The sequence below is a fragment of the Xiphophorus hellerii genome, chromosome 11 (genome assembly GCF_003331165.1).
Source record: "Xiphophorus hellerii strain 12219 chromosome 11, Xiphophorus_hellerii-4.1, whole genome shotgun sequence".
NCBI lineage: Eukaryota > Metazoa > Chordata > Actinopteri > Cyprinodontiformes > Poeciliidae > Xiphophorus > Xiphophorus hellerii.
This window is the reverse complement of record NC_045682.1, coordinates 24,957,537-24,976,186: the sequence shown is the minus strand read 5'-3', so window position 1 is coordinate 24,976,186 and position 18,650 is coordinate 24,957,537. Positions and strand designations below refer to the sequence as shown.

Genomic DNA, 18,650 nt, shown 5'->3' with positions numbered 1-18,650 from the left:
GGTGGAAACTCCACTAATGTCTTCCTATCCCAAATTAAAACCAAATTTATTTGAGATGCAAAAACAGAATTAACTTTACTGACCAAAATAGTGTTTGATCTTTGCAAAGTAAAATCCAACAATCTCCACAGAGACCCAGAAAGAAGCAGAGCCAGTCCCATTTGTTAATGTGAAACTGAGCCACTGCAGTATAACAGCAGGAGGGCTCCCTTGACATTCAAAAACACAAGGTTAAGTATTTTGGCATGTCCTCATCAGGACAGCAAACAGCTTCTCACAAAACATGACAGCAGATGTGTCAAAATGGATTATCTTCACCATCACCAGAGCAAACACTTGGTGCCCTAAAGAAGACCGCATATATTTTTTCTCTTAAAGTGCACTTCTCCTTTGTTGAGTCTCCTCCTGCTTCTCTTTATTTTTTCCTCCTTCATTCCTCTCTCAGTCACCTTGTAACCATGTGAACCCTCTTTTCTTTACTTCTGGGATGAAGCGCAAGAGGAGGACTGCGCAGTTGCTGAGAAATAGAAAGAGGGAAGAAAGGAAGGGAGGACAGAATAGGAGACAGTGAAGGAAGAGAAGACAGGAAGGGGGGAAGCTTAGAAAACAGCAAAGAGAGAGACTGAGAGGAGGGGGGTTGGTGGATGTAGCTCTAGCTGTGGGCCGGGGGGGTGAGCTACCTAACCCGGGCTGCTCCGCCGAAACATCCATGGGTGGCTGTGTCGGGAGCCACCACGACTCTTCGGGCAGCTTAAACGAGAACTCGGACGGCACTGGAGGTAACTTAGCGGGGTCTTACGGTTTAGTAAGCGGAAGGTTTGGCTGTTTGATGGGCTTCCCCCTGCAGGCTTTCTGCATGCTGTCCTGGCTGGAGGTCTCCTTTCCTGCCATTATAATATCCGGAGCCAGACCGGAGCCTCAGACGGGCTCGGTGTCTCCGTCCACGCAGCGGGATAGAAACCGAGGAGAAGGCACTCTGCCAGCTTCGTTACTCTGCAAACTAAACCCTGTTCAGTACCCTGCGATGTCTCCCTTTGTTCTTTGCTGTTGACTGAGCTAGCCGGCTAAAACGGAGCTAGTTAGCTTGCTAGCTGCTGTATGTACAACAAATATGGGTCACAGTCATCGGGGGCATGCAGAGAAGCTCTGAAGTGATTCAGAGTGATTTAAATTGGGCACCAACTCAAGCGCCCATTAGCTACATTTAGGGCTTTTTTTAAAAAGTGGAAATGAATAATGATTTGAACTTTAAAGTAAAGAGAATGAAGGAGGTGTCCACAACGTATTGCAACAGTTTACTAGTAAAGAGAGTTTTTTTTTTTTTAGCACCATACACATCTGTTGTAGTGGTGCAACTAACAGTTTTCCTTACACAGTGATGAATAAGTAGTCACTAAAGCATGACTGAAACTGACTTTAGGTTGTAGGTTCATGTAGTAAAGAGTTCAGTGAAGCTGTGGGAAGTTTGTGGGATAGTTTCCTGGTTTGCTCTATGAGAGGAGGGGATCCACAGCCAGCCTTTGAGTTATTTTAATTACAGACTGGGACACCGATCTGGGAAAAGAGGGGGAGGAGGCTGAGCACGTAGAGATGCAAAAATAAAGCTTGATTTCCTGTATGTCTTCCTCTTTGCTTCTGCATCTCTATTAACAGCTGAATGTGACACGTTCAACTTCTGCTTTGTCAGTACTTGACACCTTCAGAACTGGTGGCATATAGCATATATGTCATGAGCTGTGAAAGCTTATTCACACCCTTCCACTGCTTATTTTGTGAAGTTACAAAGATAAACTTCATTGCATTTTGAGAGTATATGTGACAGACGAACACAAAGTTCTTTTGCAACCTCCAGCTCCATCCATCTTCCCATTTTGCTCCCCTGCAGAGAAGCATCTTCACAGCATAATGCAGCCAACACCATGTTTCATAGTGAGGACAGTGGGTTGTGTTAAAGTTGTGTTTCTTTGGTATTTATGAGACTGTTTCTATTATTTTCTATTCACTCCACCAGTTTGCACTAATTTGTTTTGGTCTGTCACATAAAACTCCAATAAAATACATCCAGGTTTTTGGTTGTAGTGTGACAAAAGGTGTACAAATGCCATTGCAGGACTGAACAATTTTGCTCTAAGCAAATCAGACATCTTTGTCGTTTTTTTTACAAAGCTAGTGAAATCTAAATTTTACAAATACAGACTCGCATAAGTTCTAAATGATTTACAGTCAGTTACTGAAAAACAACCAAGTCATATAGGATTTGAAGATACATTTCTGAGATACAGTCAGAAAACTGAACTGGAAAGTGGGCTAATACAAAAGCTCTGATTGTGTTTTGCTTCAAATCCAAAAATGCCTTCCCAAAACTCTATGAAGCTCCCTTGTTTAATTTTAGTTGATACCTAATTGTGCCGTTCCTGATGCTGTGTTATTCTAAAAATAAAACCATGGTGTATATTTGAGGACATTGTCTAATGGTTTTTCCCATTAGAGCTACTCTAAACCATTTTAAAAAGTGGTGTATGACATTAGAACAACAAAAAGTTAAATAATGTAAACTATTGCAGTTGTGTTCTTGTTTGTGATTAAGAGTGAATAAAGCTATTGACTCTTCTATTAATATTTCCATCACCCTGATGACATTACAAGCCTCATTGAAAACACTGGAGGTCCAACTGACCAAATATATTATTATTATTTCCTATCAAAGCTTGAAATGCATGGAAAACAAAATATTTTACTTCCCTGAATATTGTAGCAAAGCAGTGCGACTCTCATATTGCAGAAACTGATACAGCACTGATGAATGGTATTCCATATATTGAGCAGCTCTGTGCTGAACTAAATTAAATCTCGACATGATCTATCATATCAGTTTTGGTGTATAGCAAAAAAAAAAAAACATTTGAAATTATAGAATGCAGTTCACTCAATATTCATATTTAAGTCCCCTTTGGTAGCTCGTACTGCCATTTCATACGTAGACGTTTCCATTTTGTAAAATAAACCAGAAGACTCAAACTCCACTCCTTTATTTTCAGTGTCCTGCAACTTTTAGATGTGTCTCTGTTTCAACTCAACTGGATCAAATAATGAGGCCATTAGCAGGACACTGTGTAGCATGACTGCATGCTGAGGAAGTAATTGAGACATTTGATTCAGGTGTGTTGGACCAGAACACACTAGGATGTTGCACGAAACCAACCTTTAAGGACTGGAGATTGAGCCAGTAGTCAATTCCATATCCATGTACTTAAAACAGGGTTTGTACGTGTATTGTCTTTGTAAGTATGATATGATTAGTGCAAATTGTCCAAACAGATAGGCACGGTTGGGTGCTGGTCATTTTACTGTTTAATATTTTTGCAGTTTTGGATGTTTCATACCAACCATGTCCTGATACCATCAGATTTGGTCATATAACCAGTTCCTTTGGTTTGATTAGGTCATATTTCATAATAGTCAACATCCCCAGTTGGTATCAGAACCAAATTGAATGGATATAGAGTGTAATATCAACATTTCACATAAGAATATACTATTAAATTAAAGTATACATGACTGTTGATTATTTTATGACAATTTATCTCCGAAATATATTCAAAAATATACAATATATTCCGAAAATACTTACCTGAAATAAAAGAAAAAAACTTACAACGCCAGGGTTTCAGTGGGCACAAAGTGATAATGTGTAGAACTGAACTGGTTACACACATCTGATAAAGGTGTCAATTGACTCAAAGGCAACATGTTGTTCTGTTTTGGTTCATGAACTGAAAGTGAGCCACCAAATGAAATTCTCCTTTGGGCTCTGTCGGGCAGAAGTAAGTCCTAGAATTATTTAACTTCATCAAAGTAACTCAAACATCTGCGTAAAGAATATTTCGTAATTATCCATCTGCTTTCCTTTCTAAAAACATATTAACAGTTCTACTGAGAAACTAATTTATGCTTTTCTGATTGTGGATCATAATGAAGTAGTTTTGTGGATGATATATGTAAGTAAAATGTTTAATTCTGCATAACCTTTAGTAGCTGAACTTAAAGGGTCAGGCAGTTTGAGGCCTTGTTTACTATAAGCAGTCTGAAGTTGAACGTGTTATTTGATCAGAGTACATGTGTACCAGCAGTGGGTGGAACTCTATACCTTGATCCTCTTCTCTTTTCTGTTGTGTACTTGGATACACACACACACGCCCCCACACACACAAACACTGTCCTGTACCTGTGTCGTGTTCGGTGGTGATCCAGATGGTGTTATTCATCAGCCATTCTGCTGCAGATGGACCTCTGTTTGCTGCAATTATCCTAACATTTTAGCTGGGTTTGGAACGTGTCGTTCTTAGCTTTAGCTCAGTTTATTCTGGCTGCATGCTCCACATCACTAATGGTGTATAACTTGTTAATTCAGTCTGCAATGCTCAGCTGAGTACCAGAGCAAAAGAGAAAAGCGATTCGTTATTTTCTAGTGCCGTAATAAAAATGTATCCGTTTTTTTTCTCTCTTTTAAATGTTTCAACTCATCAAACCATTTTTAATATCAGACAAGAGAACCTGAGTAAATGCAAAATTAAGTTTTAAAATGAATATTATAATTATTACAATGACGGGTGAAACTTGTACAGACCAATTTATGAAAAGATAATTACTTTCTTTTCGAATCACTTGAAAAAAAAAAAGCAGAGCAGATTGGAGACAAAGTCATTGATTTCCGGAAAAGATGCCAAAACCATTTCAAAGGCTTAACAACAGACCCATTACAGACAATTAGTGAGACCTTCCCAGAAACAACTATCCCACAAAAAATACTTTTATCAGTTTCCAAACGCATCTGCAGCAGTGCAGCACTAATGGCCTTCCGTTTGGTCTGTCTTGCTGCAAAAAAATGGATCTGTTAGGGTGTTGCAAAGCTAAAACTACCAAGAAAAGAAAAAGCAGTCAAGGTCTGTCTCACATTTGCCAAAAAAATCTTTATGATTCCTAAGCCTTTAGAGTGATGAGACACAAGGTGAATTTTGTGAAAATGCATCTTGTTCTGACATAAAACTATCAAAGCTTTTCAGAAAAAAGAATGCTACTCTGTATGGAAGGAATATAACCTCAGGAAGACAAATCCACCTCTGAAAGGCTCAAAATAATTAAACAAAGGTTTTAGAGAAGGGTTGGGCATTTATTGTATTATCATTTATTGTGATCAACGTTTTGTCAAAATTTAGATTTATTGTTGTCACAATAAATTTCAATTAATGATGTTTAAAATCCCCCAAGATCCATTTGTATAATTGCGATTGATAATTTTACAAATGTCTCCACTTTTTTTTTCATTGAGAGCATCAATAAATATAAATAAATTTGAAAATATGATTAAATGCAGTTACTGTGATACAAAATACTACTGTATGTGACTGGAAGCTTATTACACACTTTTTTAAGAGCAGTATTTGTGACCATTCAGTCACCTAAAGTTACCTAAAAGAAGTAATAAATAGTTATTGTCACTTTTATTGTTATCACTACAGTACTGTAAAATGATGTTACAAAACTTTAAGTCCATATCACCCACCCCTATTTTAGAGTGGCCTGTGACAATATCTTAAACAGGCAATTCATGCTTGAAATCCATCCATTATGACTGAATTATAATAATTCTGCAAATAAGAGAGGACCATGTTCCTCCATAGACACGAAAGACTCATTGACTGTTATTTTGAACAATTGATGGCAGTTGTTGCCCCAAAAAGTGGCACAACTAGTTAACGGTTGTAGGGGTCAGTTACTCATTCACTTCAGGCCAGGCTGGTGAGGATTTGAATCTTTATTTCCAAAATTAAAAACTGCCGTTTTTATTTACTCAGGTTATTTTTGTTTGATATCAAAATTTGTTTCATGCAAATGTCTGACAAAGAAAAGAAAAACAGAAGAAATCTGTAAGAAACAAATAGCTTTTCCCAGCATTGTATGTGCAACCCCCTTTTTATTGATTTTTGAGATCTTTGCATTCCATTTGTTCTCATTTTTGCTTTTAGTTATTTCTCTTTTCTTGATAATTTCCTTAAACATCTTTTTCTTGTATCGCTTGCTTTCCATCAGTCCCATGTTACTCCGTCTCTTAGTCATATCTGTCTTTTCCTTTTGGTTCCTCTCCTTCTCCTACCTTCTGTCCGTCTGGTTTTCTGACCTCGCTTCCTGTCTAATCCCTCTCTCGTTTCCTTGCCTTCAGTGGCTCTAGGCCGTAACCAGCCCCTGAAGAGAGAGCGACCTAAATGGAAAAGTGACTACCCGATGACAGAGGGCCAGCTGCGGAGCAAAAGAGATGAGTTCTGGGATACGGCGCCAGCATTCGAGGGCCGGAAGGAGATCTGGGATGCGCTGCGAGCTGCGGCCAGTGCCTTTGAGAGTAATGACCACCTACTGGCTCAGGCCATCCTTGACGGGGCCAGCATCACACTGCCACACGGTAAAACACTTTCTGCATGCTAAAATATCATGACCACACAGTTTTTAAAAAAGATAATTGACATCCTAAAAATGGATAACTTTAACTAGGAGGCTGTATGCAAACATGGACATGTGTTATTGCTGGAAAGTTGAGTGAAAGGAAAAAGTGGTAGAAAAAGCAGTAGGAATAACTACAACCTTAAAGGGAAGGTTGTAGCTGCTGTCATGGCAGCATTAGTTAGGCCTCCTTTTGCAATAATTACTACTTTAATTATTGACACATGCTGTACAAAGCATGAAAATATGTTACAGTAGGCTAACATTTCTGCATTGAAAATCATTTTTTTAGTCTTATGTACCGTAATACCCTAACTTTCTGTGCAACAGAATTTTGGGTTTTTATCACCTGTGAGCAATAAAATTCAAAATTAAATTAATTAAACGCTTATAAATATTTAATCTGTTAACAGGAATTTCTCATTTTCAATTTATTTACTGTTATAACTTTTCAGTGATATTCTATCGATCAAATCTTAGTCTGACATAGTAACTACATTTCAACATTAAGGTGGTTTTGTAAAACTTTGACAGGAATTTCTTCAACCAGACAACAGCAGTCGCCCCTGGGTTATGCTGCAACCATAAATAGGTTGTGTGTCAAAACAGAGAACCTACGTAAGCAGTACATCTTCCAAAGGAAGTGTGTTTTAGTTTCAGGTTTTATCTGATGAAGTACAACAAACAGGAAGTCGCCATGTATTGTTGGTTAATTTCTGCTTTGGTGAGCTTCTTTTGCACAGCTCTTTTTGCATCATTATGACTTATTGTTTTTTTGTTTGTTCGTTTTTTAACAGGGCAGTTATACATATGTAAATTATTCAGTACTTTAAATGAGTTGAAATCCTCCAAATGAACCTTAGGGAACACATTTTCAGAGCTGTTTGGAGAGAGTGTATGTGCAGCAGAGTGAATCAATAAATAAGAAATGAAAATAGTAGTTTTTAGCCTCATCTAAATGGAACTAAATTTAGCAAAATGGGTTTATATTAAAAAGACCATCATCGTCAGCTGCTATCAATATACATTCTTATTTGACATGAAAACTGACAAAACATTTTTTTGTTGTTGTTAAAGCATATTAACATCCTGTTATTTTCTGTGTAGAGCCCTCAATGGGGCTCTTTTCTTGTTAGATTTATGACTGTCATATACTTTAATGTTTGCACTGTAAAATCCTGTGTTAATTTTAGTACAGGAACTTGTAGTTCTTTTCCCCACAGATGGTAATTATACCATCTGTTTCTGCAAGATTTGTATAGGAACCCAGGAAAACCTTAGCAAATACATAGTGCAGGTCTCCATAAACTGAAAAAAATGTGTTTGATATATTTAATTGGAATGAGACGCGCTAAATAGAGTGGGAAATTCCACATAGCGGAGTGGAATTCAGTTTGATTACTAACCAATTCCCAACTAAGGGCTATATGACAAAGTGGGGGTAATATATTAACTTTGCTTCTGGTAACAAGGTGCAATTCAATTTAGTTTATTGCAGTTTAATTAAATTTTATTCTAATTCAATTCTAAAGCTCAGTGTTGACTCTGTATTACAAAAAATCTTGAATTAGTTTCAAGTTCTATTCTTCCTTTAGATTGGTGAAAATAGCTCATCATATACAAGATGAGCTGGCCAGGAATCTCTGCTGTGTGGAAGAAAACCCAGTTAATGGCATCAACATTTAGGTATGCATATATAGAGAGTGAGGGGATTAAAGGCAGCAGAGTGGAAAGGTGCTGAGTTCATATTGAACATCCTTAAGCAGTCTAATATTATCGCAGCAGAGCTACAGTAATTGCTAAAGGTCACCTTAGGCAGTCCTAACCATAAGCTTTTTAACCATTTCTACTCTAAATTAGACGGTTTTGCTAAAGGCAAAGAAGTTATTAAACGTGCATGCTCAATTTCATTCATTATATGCAAGAAGCCGGTTGCTGTACTTTTAAATTTAGTTGTAAATATTACAAAATTTTGAACATTTTGAATTTAAAGAGTGGAGAAATGAAACTTGCTTTAGATACGAGTTAGAAAACATATCCGACCTAAAAATATTTTTCAGGATCTCGGTAATTTAGAGGCCAAAATATGCCATTCAGAGTAAGTAAATAAAATTTGTTCTCTCCAGAAATTGCTCTTGTAGTAGTTCACTTTTCCACATTTCGTGTATGAAAGACTTAATCCAAATTGTATTAAATTCATCTCTTTCCTCAATGTGGAAAAAAAAGTTTTCAAATTTATTAAAAATAACAAAACAAGACAACATTTTGTCGATCCACCTATGGCACTAATGACAGTGTCAAACCTTTTTGAATGATGCCTCCAGCTGAGCTCACCTATCTTTAAACAGTTTGGCCTGTTCTTCTTTGCAGTTCTTCTCCAGCTTCATCTGGTTGGATGGGATTCGTTTGTGCAGATATTTTGAGATCTCTACAGACGTTTCCAATCTGATTCAAGTCTGGATTCTGGCTAGGCCACTCCAGAACCTTCACAAGTGGTTCTGAAGCCACTCCTTTCAGATCTTGGCCATGTGCTTTTTGCGTCATGGTCCTGCTGAAAAATTCAGCAAAAATCACCATAGTATTGCCCTGCCACCAATATGCTTCATGGATAGCATTGGCCTGGTGATGTTTTCTCCAAACATGACGCCTGGAATCTTTTTTTCTCATCATTTCTACCTGCCGTACTTGGGGGGGACAAGCTAACTGCTATACAACAGCAGGAAGTGCAATCTCAAAAGATAAAAGCATAAAACTCAAAACATATTCATATTTGCTGTAATAAAAACACTTATATAGCCCTTTTGGTCCAAGGTGCCGTTCAGTTTGTGCAAGTCACTGATCTTGGATCCAGCAGACCATCACGCTTCCTCCGTTATGTTTGACACACTAAAGAAGGCCAGGTAGAAGTTTCACTTCAATTTTCAGTTTTTTACCTAAGTATTTCAACTTCCGCCTGGAAATTTATCAAATCCCTAACAATGAATTTGGCTCTGGTTTAGCTCTTTGTGTGTGCCTCACTCCCCATTAATCCTTATGCATATCATCTAATGAGTCATGTTTCCTCAGCTGAGGATAGAAATGTTTTTTTTTCTTCCCTTGGTAAGATCCTGTTTCTGTTGTGGGCATCGAATGTTGTAATGTTTTCCATTGTATCCTGTACTGGGTTTCACACATCTTGTTTCATTGTAACTAACTGTGAAGGTGTCTGACTGAGAGAGAGAGATAAACTTTGTGCCAGAAACCAAACAAATTCTTATATTCATACATCAGTACTTCTGTCATAACATTATTGGTTTGGTTGAAGTTTGGGTAACTAAATGAGTGGAGTTGCTTTTTTACATTTTGTCCTCATTAGCTTCCCAGAAAGCAATACACTGCCTGACATATGAAACGCCTTTGCCTGAATGGAATGAGACTTTATATTAGATAGGTGTAATGTTTTTTTGTTGTTTGTTTTTTTGTAAATGCAGTGCTTTCTTACTCTGTTCCTCTTGGTAGTTTGGGAGGCCAGATCAGATCCTGCTGGGCTGCAGCTGTGAATTCCCCACAGTTGACATCACTGTTTCACTCAATCCAAGTACCACGCAAATCAGGAAACACTTCTGTCTTTACCAGCTCTTCACCCTTTTTGTTGTTGCATTTAACTAGAAGTCATAGGAGATGACTGAAAACAGAACTGTGTAATTTCTTTTTCAATGCTATTTTTAGCCTTTTTTCGCACCAAATAAATCAGGATTTGGTTCTGACCTTGCTTAACTAGATATTTTCAGTCTTTTTTTTTAATGTGCTCCTCTGCAAGAAGGAAAAAAGATATTGATCTGAAACCACTTTTCTTTAATTGCAATAACAAAATAATTAAAAAAGAAATGTAAAACATTTACACAACAGCATAGCTTTTTATTTCATTGCTAATCCGCCTATAATACTCAACCATTAAATGTGTGAAATGAATAGGAGCTGTTATAAAAACATTCTCAAATGCATTCTCTTTTCTATAATTACAGTTCCTTCTTTTGCCTAAACTTGTTACTGCCTACAATGATGTGGGATGGCATAAATATGACTTTTTCAAAAAATAAAGACGGTGTGAAGCTTTTATTTTAAGCAATCTACTTGTGCAGTACAATTGCATGTAAAGGTATTCCTGTTTTTTTATTTGTGTACAAACACAGACTTATTTAGATTTTACATGACAGACCAACACGGGTAAATGATGTGACTTTTTAAAGTTCTTATTCAGCTCATTGAGATTGGATGAATAGCTCAAACAAATATCAATATGATATACTCTGTATTGGATCCACCACGTGTCTGCTGGCAAACTGGATGTTTTTGCAACTTCTTTTCAACATTTGCTTCCTTTTGGCCACATTTCCCTAGAGGCAGAAGTGTAGGCTGCACTTTCCCACCTGATCTTTGAGCCCTTGTAGCTCCCCCAGAGTTTCCAACCATTAACAATCAGCACTCGCTATCAATATATTGCTTCACTTTTTAATTCCTTGTTGGAGCAAGTATGCGGTGAGTAATGGTTACCAGTTTTCGGACGTTCCTCTAACATGCCCACAAGATTTTATGTTGTGCAAGCTAAACAATCCTCTTTCATGTTTAGCACGCATTACTGTTGGTTCCTTTACTGCTTCTCTGATTCATTCTCAACTTGCCCAGTCTGCCATTTTGTTTGGTCCAGATTTTTTTCTCAGGGCACAAGTGGATTCCAAATAGATTCCATACCATCTACATCCATCCATCCATTCATTCATCCATCCATCCATTTTCAAACACCCTTATCCCTAGTGGGGCCGGGAGGGGTGCTGGCGCCTATCTCCAGGGAACGTTTCGGGCGAGAGGTGGGGTTACCATCTACATTATTTTGTTCAAAAATAAAAAAAATATTTGTTAGTTTTTTTCCCCTTATACTTTCCAATTATTTCCTACTTGGTTTTGGTCTAGCACAAAAAAATCCAATAAAATACATCAAAACATAGACGTTTGTGGTCTCCACAAAATGTAGAAAAGTTAAACTGGTGTGAATTCTTTTGCAAGATGCCCAGGGTTGTTGCAAACAGTTATTTTATTAATCAAGTAACCTATTGATTATTCTGATGATTAATTGAGTAATTGAATAAAAAATATGACTAAATAAAATTTTCTTAAATACTGCCATAACAGCAGTATTAGTATCGGATGTCAACATGGACCCAAGTGTTCATATTTGTGCATCCCTACAATTACTTTTCTGTAGTTTAGAAAATGTACCTGTAGCTCACTCTTCAAGTTAACCAGGCCAAAAGTCATACAAAGACCTCAATTTATATTCAGTTTAATAATAAAGCAGCAGGCTCACAAAGACACTTCTAAGAAAATGTCTATATTCCAATTTTAGTGTATGTAGCCATCTTCAGTAAATTTAATAGATAAACTCTAACTTTGCACAGCCACTCGTAGTTTTTGTGTCCATGTTAACAACAGAATTTGACTCCTTCGTCACACACGGAAACATATCTGCCAGGTATATACACACGGGGTGCTCTGCCACCCATTTTTTGTTACCTGGATGGTGGTAAATGTATTTTCTGTTTCGTCTGTAAAGCTACGCTAAGCATCAGCTAAAGCAGCCTCGCGTGTTCTATCTATATGTGCATGAGTCTCCGCTCCACCTGTATGCATACACCTTCGGCGCACTTCGCCGCCATTCTCTCCAAACCAGCCACGACGCAGCATCTCCGGGTGGAGAAAGACTGTCCTATTCCAGTTATTTCAAGAATGTTTATTGGTCCCCTGAAGAACGATAAAAAGCCAGACATTTTTGTCTGTCAATGAAATCCCCCCGGATGCCCTTACTGAACTTGAACATTATGCTGTTAACTTTCAACATTTGTCAACAACTCGTAGGCGGAAGTGAAAGTGTTGCGCAACACAAATAATCACCCAGCAGAAACATGAGATAATTTAACAAAGCTTCAAGGCAGATAATTTGCCTCTAGGAATTTTGGTTATCGAGGTACTCAAATCATTCGAGGAATTGTTACAACCCTAAAGATGCCGTAAGAAAGTCCAAGTTTTTATATCAAATATCACTCGTGCTGAAAAATAATCCACAGAATACCATCTTTTGATGCTGACTGAGTGGTATCCGGGGTTCACTCAAGTTTATTTTTCTTTTCTTACATCTTAATCTGTTTTTGATTTGTAGTCCAACTTACTTCCCCAGCCACTGGATGCGTTTCCAATCTTTTCACAAAAAATGATGTTGGTAAAAAGTAGCAGATGTTGCACTGAGCAACACAGACAGCAGGCTGTATGCTTTCACGAATGATGCACAGTTTCTGTCTGTTAGGTGTTTGTCATCCAGTTTCTACCAAAAACTGGATGACAGAAGTCTTCAGTCTGGCACACTGGTTTCAACCAGCCCTTATTAGGACAATTTTGCATACAAAGACTTCATAATTCATTTTATTTGTTGTTGGATATTTAAAATGTCTTCCAAATTAAATATTTTTTTAAATTTAAAGTGTATTGTTAGTTGAGAATGTGTTCTTGCATTATTATGCCATTCCCATTATATTAATTGAAAATGGTCTCAAAACAACATTATGGCTTACCACAATAATTTCTGGGACAATTGTTTGTCCAAAAACTGTGCTTCTGTGACAAACCTAGCTATGTGTAATTACTTGGATAACTAAGTCCACATGACTTTCAGAATGTCATGTTAAGTGCAGTTGGGAATTGTAAGGAATTTCTTAGAAATTATTCATAAATGTCACTTTTGTTCTTAACAGAGGAAGTAATATTTATCTAGTCAAGCAAAGTGACTCATCATACTGTATATTGAAACAGTTTTAGTACAAATCTGTGTGTGATACAGCCTGGCATTTATTCCCATTGTGGTTAGTACCACATGAAATTTCTGCTTTTTTTGTTGACACCACAGTCACAGTACCAAATGAGTCGATCTGGGTCAACACGATGACATCAATACGCTGCTAAACACTTAGTGGTGAGAGAGAACCATCACCTGTGGGCATGACCAGAGAACCGGAGCATTTCCATGTTTTATCAACTCTCCAAATGGTTACTTCTTTATTTTTTGTTTATTTTGGCAAGTCACTTTGAGTCAACGTGTCTTCTTGAACAATGTAATCAAATAAACAAACACTGATTGAGGGAAGTTATGCTTCTGTGTCACTGCACCTTCATGCACGCCACAATGGTAAACATCTGATGCTGCGCAGGTTGAAAGGGTTCTTGTCTGCAGTGGAAAATAACACAGTGTAGCGCAGTGCCAAATAAAACCTTACTATGCAATGGAAACATGTTGTGTGCCTGAGGATTATTTAGCTTTATGAGCTAAAAAGATTTCAACTGCTTCTGTGCAGAAAGAATAGAGTGACATTTGCCTACAGTGTTTTCCAGGTCTGGTTAGTATGGAGAAAATGAATTATGGAGAGCATGTGTTTCCAAAATGTTTTCTATGTAACATTTCCAGAAGGATAAAACTCTGATTACGGGTGGAGACAGTGTTTTCAACTAAACCGTCTCCAGCTCTATTTTGATTCTATTGCTGTCTCACCACCAATTTACTGCTGGGAAAAAAAAATGCTTTTATCAGGGTCTGATGGCGGGTTTATAATGAGTGCAATGCTTAAAGCTCCAGAGTTGCCTCAATAAAAGGTCAAATAAAAACACCTTCAACCTTTAGTAAAATGTTGAAGCTCTATGTTTAGGTGACCCTGCAACCTTTTAGTGTTTTGCAGGTTCCTTGTCCATCTTTCCATCTACTCCAATTAGGTTCACTATTCCCACTGAAGAACACCATCCCCACAGAATGATGCTACCTCTACCATTCGGTGCATTGGGGTTGGTGTGTTCACAGCGTTGTTTTTTTATGTCACACATATTGTTGCATTTTTGCCAAATGTTTTCATTTTTTATTCTCATTTAACCAGAAACCCTTCTTTCACATGTTTACTGTGTCTGCTACATGGTTTGTGACAAACTACAAGCAGGACTTCTTCCATAAAGACCAGACGTGGGGAAAGTCTCAGCTTCTTCTCCTCTTTGTTCTCTCTCAATTTCAACTTTTCGATGGTTTGTTTTAATTCTGTTTATGAAAAATAAAATACCTGAAAAAAAATATTGTTACCAAAGCATGAATGTAACTTCAGTAATTTGTTAGAATATTTTAGCAGCAGCAGGAAGGATCAAATTAAATAGGTTATATTTCTTGTTTTAAGTGTTTGTGTAAATTCATAGTTTCAATGTCTAAAGTTTTAGTGGATGATAAAATCATTAGGAAAATCGATGTTGCCATTGGATACTTGAATGAAGCTTAATCTCTGTCAGAATATCTGCTGGAAATCTTTTCATAAACTGTTGTGCAAAAGATGGGTGCAGATTTTGTGTCGCAGTTTGGAAATTTTGAATCCAGAAACGTCCTCAAATAATCAAAGTGTGTTAATGGTGCTGAATTACAGCGCTGATGTTAATAGCAGTCAGTTTCCCGGTGCGTTCTGAGCTCCGGTTGTTGGCCACATCACCACTCAGTCAAACACTTTTTCTGCCCCTCACTCCTACGCTGAGCTGGTCAAACATTTCCCTGGTCCTGGTCTTACTCTGCGCCTCCTCTCTGACTGCATCTGCACAACCGAGAGCAGAGTCGTGTGGTCTTCCCTGCTCGGTTTCAGTTACCACAGAACTCACCTTCTTTCTCGTTGAACTTTCTAAGTCATAAAACATGAGTTGTGGAGTGACCTTTTCGATACTTAGTTCATGAAAGGTGGGCTTCTTGCAATTCAGGGGATTTTTTTTATTTCACAAATTAATATCTAATATAAGAAAGTGATTCTAATCTTTTCAAATCTTCTTGGAAAATTGGACAAGAAGGATGTGATTGTTTGGAAGTGATATTTCACTCTATTAACTTGAAATGTGAAATGGAAGAAAAAGACTGTGGTCAGTACCAAAATACAATGACTGTGTTACGTCAGTGTATTGTGTAGTTGAACCCATCTGCCTGAAATCCCCCGGAGGATCGCTGGGGGTCTCCCATTTGAATAATCGGGCCTCCACACTTTTATATCTTATTTTCCCTGGTGACATAATACTTGACACACAGCACATCCAACACATGACCATTTCCTGCTCTCACTTTCTGCTCTTTCCTTTCAGTCTTGGTTTTCTATTGAGCTTGACTTTCATTTCCCCATTTCATTGTACAACAATGGGAATTGTTCGTTTTGTTAAATAGAAAAATTATTGAAATATGTTACTTTTTGCTTTTGCCATAATGAAAGTATTTGAAAGTATACCAACAAGATAAATGCTGCAAAATGTAGTTAATTACAATATTATTATTCCATCAAAACACCCACACCTGTTATTTCAAAAATCAAATAATCGTAAAACTTAAGAGGCCAACCCATTCAGTTTAACAGCTTCAGACTGGAAGCTCCCCATTTATATTTACCCATGGATGATAAAAAATTTCGTTATACAGTTAATGTTTGTATTGTTGTTGTGATGCGAGTTACTGTAAGTTGTGATGAGGACTTATCACTTCCAGGACACATAACACTTGGATGTGATTATAAAAATGGTAAATTATTACCTCAGAAGGTATTAATATCCTGTAAACTATTTATTGTTGAAAGTGTATAAATAGGTGGGAAAGGTGCTATAGAAGTAGCACTGCAGAAACACATAAGTTTTCCAAGTAATTTTGGTTTAGTTTCTAAAGCAAATATCTTGGCACACTTTAAATATGACAAAAGTAAGTTTTCAGCAAGATATAGATGCTTATTTTATGTAAATAATTCCTTAATATTAATGAAAAAGTACTTATTCCATTTTCAGTTTATTTCACTTTTAGCATTTCCCATGTTATGAGTTAATTTATCTGCCAGTGAAATAAGTACTTTTTCATAAATATTAAGGAATCATTTACATAAAACAAGCCTCTACTAACATAAAAATTACTTTTATGTTAGTTTTATCTTATTTCAAGTGTGCTAAGAAACTAGACCAAAATTACAGGTACTGTAGGTTTTTGTGTTTTTGCAGTATGATGTTTGTGCAAAGATGGCAAATTGGGGGAAAAAAACCCAAACCTGAATATAAAGTTTTCCTTTTCTTGTTTTTGCTCCAGGCGCTCTGACCGAATGTTACGATGAGCTGGGAAATCGTTACCAGCTGCCGGTGTACTGCCTCTCTCCTCCTGTCAACATGATCGAAGAGCGCTCCGACGAGCCCGACGGGTCGGATCCGGACTCCCTGACGGCAGACCCGTCCACGGGCAGCGCCAGCGACCCCATCTCGGGGGGCGAGTGCCAGCTCCGGCTGCGGCTCTCCACGGGCCACGATCTGCGGCTGGCGGTCCGCTCCACAGACACTGTGGGCATGATGAAGCGGCGCTTGCAGAATCAGGAGGGCGTGCCTGCCGCCACGCAGCGCTGGTTTTTCTCAGGGCGGCCGCTGACAGACAGGCTGCGCTTGGACCAACTCAACATTTCCAGGGACTACGTAGTTCAGGTGATCCTAAGCCAGCGGCCTCCACCGGAGCCTGTAACGCCACCCGGACACACAGCAGAGGCCTCTGGACCTGCAGCAGTGGAAGGTGTGTCTGCTCTGCCTCAAGAGCCAACGCCGGTGGAGAACTAATTGAAGCCAGGCCCTGCTAGTATAAACCAATGAGGACGACAACAGACACAGCCGATTTAAAGGCGATTCTTCTCGTCTTCTGTGCCCTTCGGCTGTTTTCGCTGAGAAGGGCTACGTTAAGGCGGACGAACATAAAGACATTGGAGGAGAAAAAACTCCTTATTTTGGTTTTACACGTTGAAATTTTGACCTTTTTTGAAGTCTTTTTAACTGTTCCTATGGAAACCAAACTATGAAAAGAGATGGTTAAAGGGTTTGCTTAGCAGCTGAGAGGTCTGAAGGTCTATGTCCAAGTTCTGCTCAAGGGTCGTCAAAATAAACTCCTGTTTTTCAGGCTACAGTATTAAAATCTTTTTCCAAACTTATCTCCAGTTCAGATAGCTAAGATAAAACGAGACAATTCAACAATCAAAAGTTTTTAAAGCATTTTAGCAAATAATGGGGATTACATCAAATGTCAGTCAGGGTAAATGAGACGACTAACAACTGTGGCAAAAGTTTAGAATTGTACGTTTGCTCAGAGATTTTGTCTTTTTATATTGTGAAGAGCTAGCAGTCCGAATTTATGGCTGCGGCTGCTGCTGGACTCCATACTTCATTCATTCACTGAACAATCAAATAAATCATTTAGGAAACCGTAAGTTGTTTCAGCTTTGGCTGTATGTGTGTATGTACTGTATGTGTGTGTAAGATGGCTTACACGTCCAGGCCCCAAACCATACTCATTATTAGGGAAAAGATGGATTTCAGAAACACAGTTGCATATTTTGAATAAAAATAGAATCTTTTTAATAAATTTTTGTCCAGTGTTTATATTTTTTTGTTTTTCACTAACTTCTTATGTTTTATGCGAGTTGTGATGCTGTAAATCTAAATTAGACAGTTTGGATCAGGGAGAAATGATCTACATAGCACATAAATTAGAATATAAAGAACAGATCTGATGTAATGCCAGATTGGTGTGATGCCAAACTATGAGGCTTTATTTATTTCAACTTATTTTCTAAATGTAATGTAGAAAATAAATTACATTCATTTTACTTTCCTTGCAAAGGGAGGTTTTTGTCAAGTTGGGTGAAGTTACAATAAGTGACAAATACTAGTCAACACTGGCCCAAAATCTTTAGGTATCTCCTTGAAAGCTGAATTATAATACGTGTAAAATTTATCGGAAATTCAAGGATGAATCTAAATCAACAAAAAATGACTTCATGAGCAAAAAAATAAACCTGTTTTAGCCTAGATAGTAGTATCTGGGCTAAAACAGGTAGTAAATGTATTGTACCTCATACAAGTTTCTTCAAAGAGTTGTTCCATATGGTAATAATTGTGGGCAGGAGATATTTGCTGCAGTGGTCAGTATTACAGCGGTTCTGAAGAAACCTCTGACTGACTCTTCTTTTGTCTGACAGTTTAAAGAAGAGGAAGCTCAGGCTTGTCTGTAATGTTCCAAAGAAGAACTATCCTTTATCATTTTGTTCATCTTTTTAAAGTCA

The 18,650-nt window shown here is 37.8% G+C and overlaps 1 protein-coding gene across 1 annotated transcript; it reads left to right on the top strand.

Annotated features, from left to right (window-relative positions):
• Positions 1-373: 373 nt before the first annotated feature.
• Positions 374-17,950, top strand: ubtd2 (ubiquitin domain containing 2). Its single transcript, XM_032576667.1, has 3 exons — positions 374-779; positions 6,221-6,457; positions 16,643-17,950. Exons 1-3 carry the CDS (start codon positions 710-712, stop codon positions 17,152-17,154), a joined length of 819 nt encoding a protein of 272 aa, XP_032432558.1. The 5' UTR covers positions 374-709; the 3' UTR covers positions 17,155-17,950.
• The last annotated feature ends 700 nt before the right edge of the window (positions 17,951-18,650 follow it).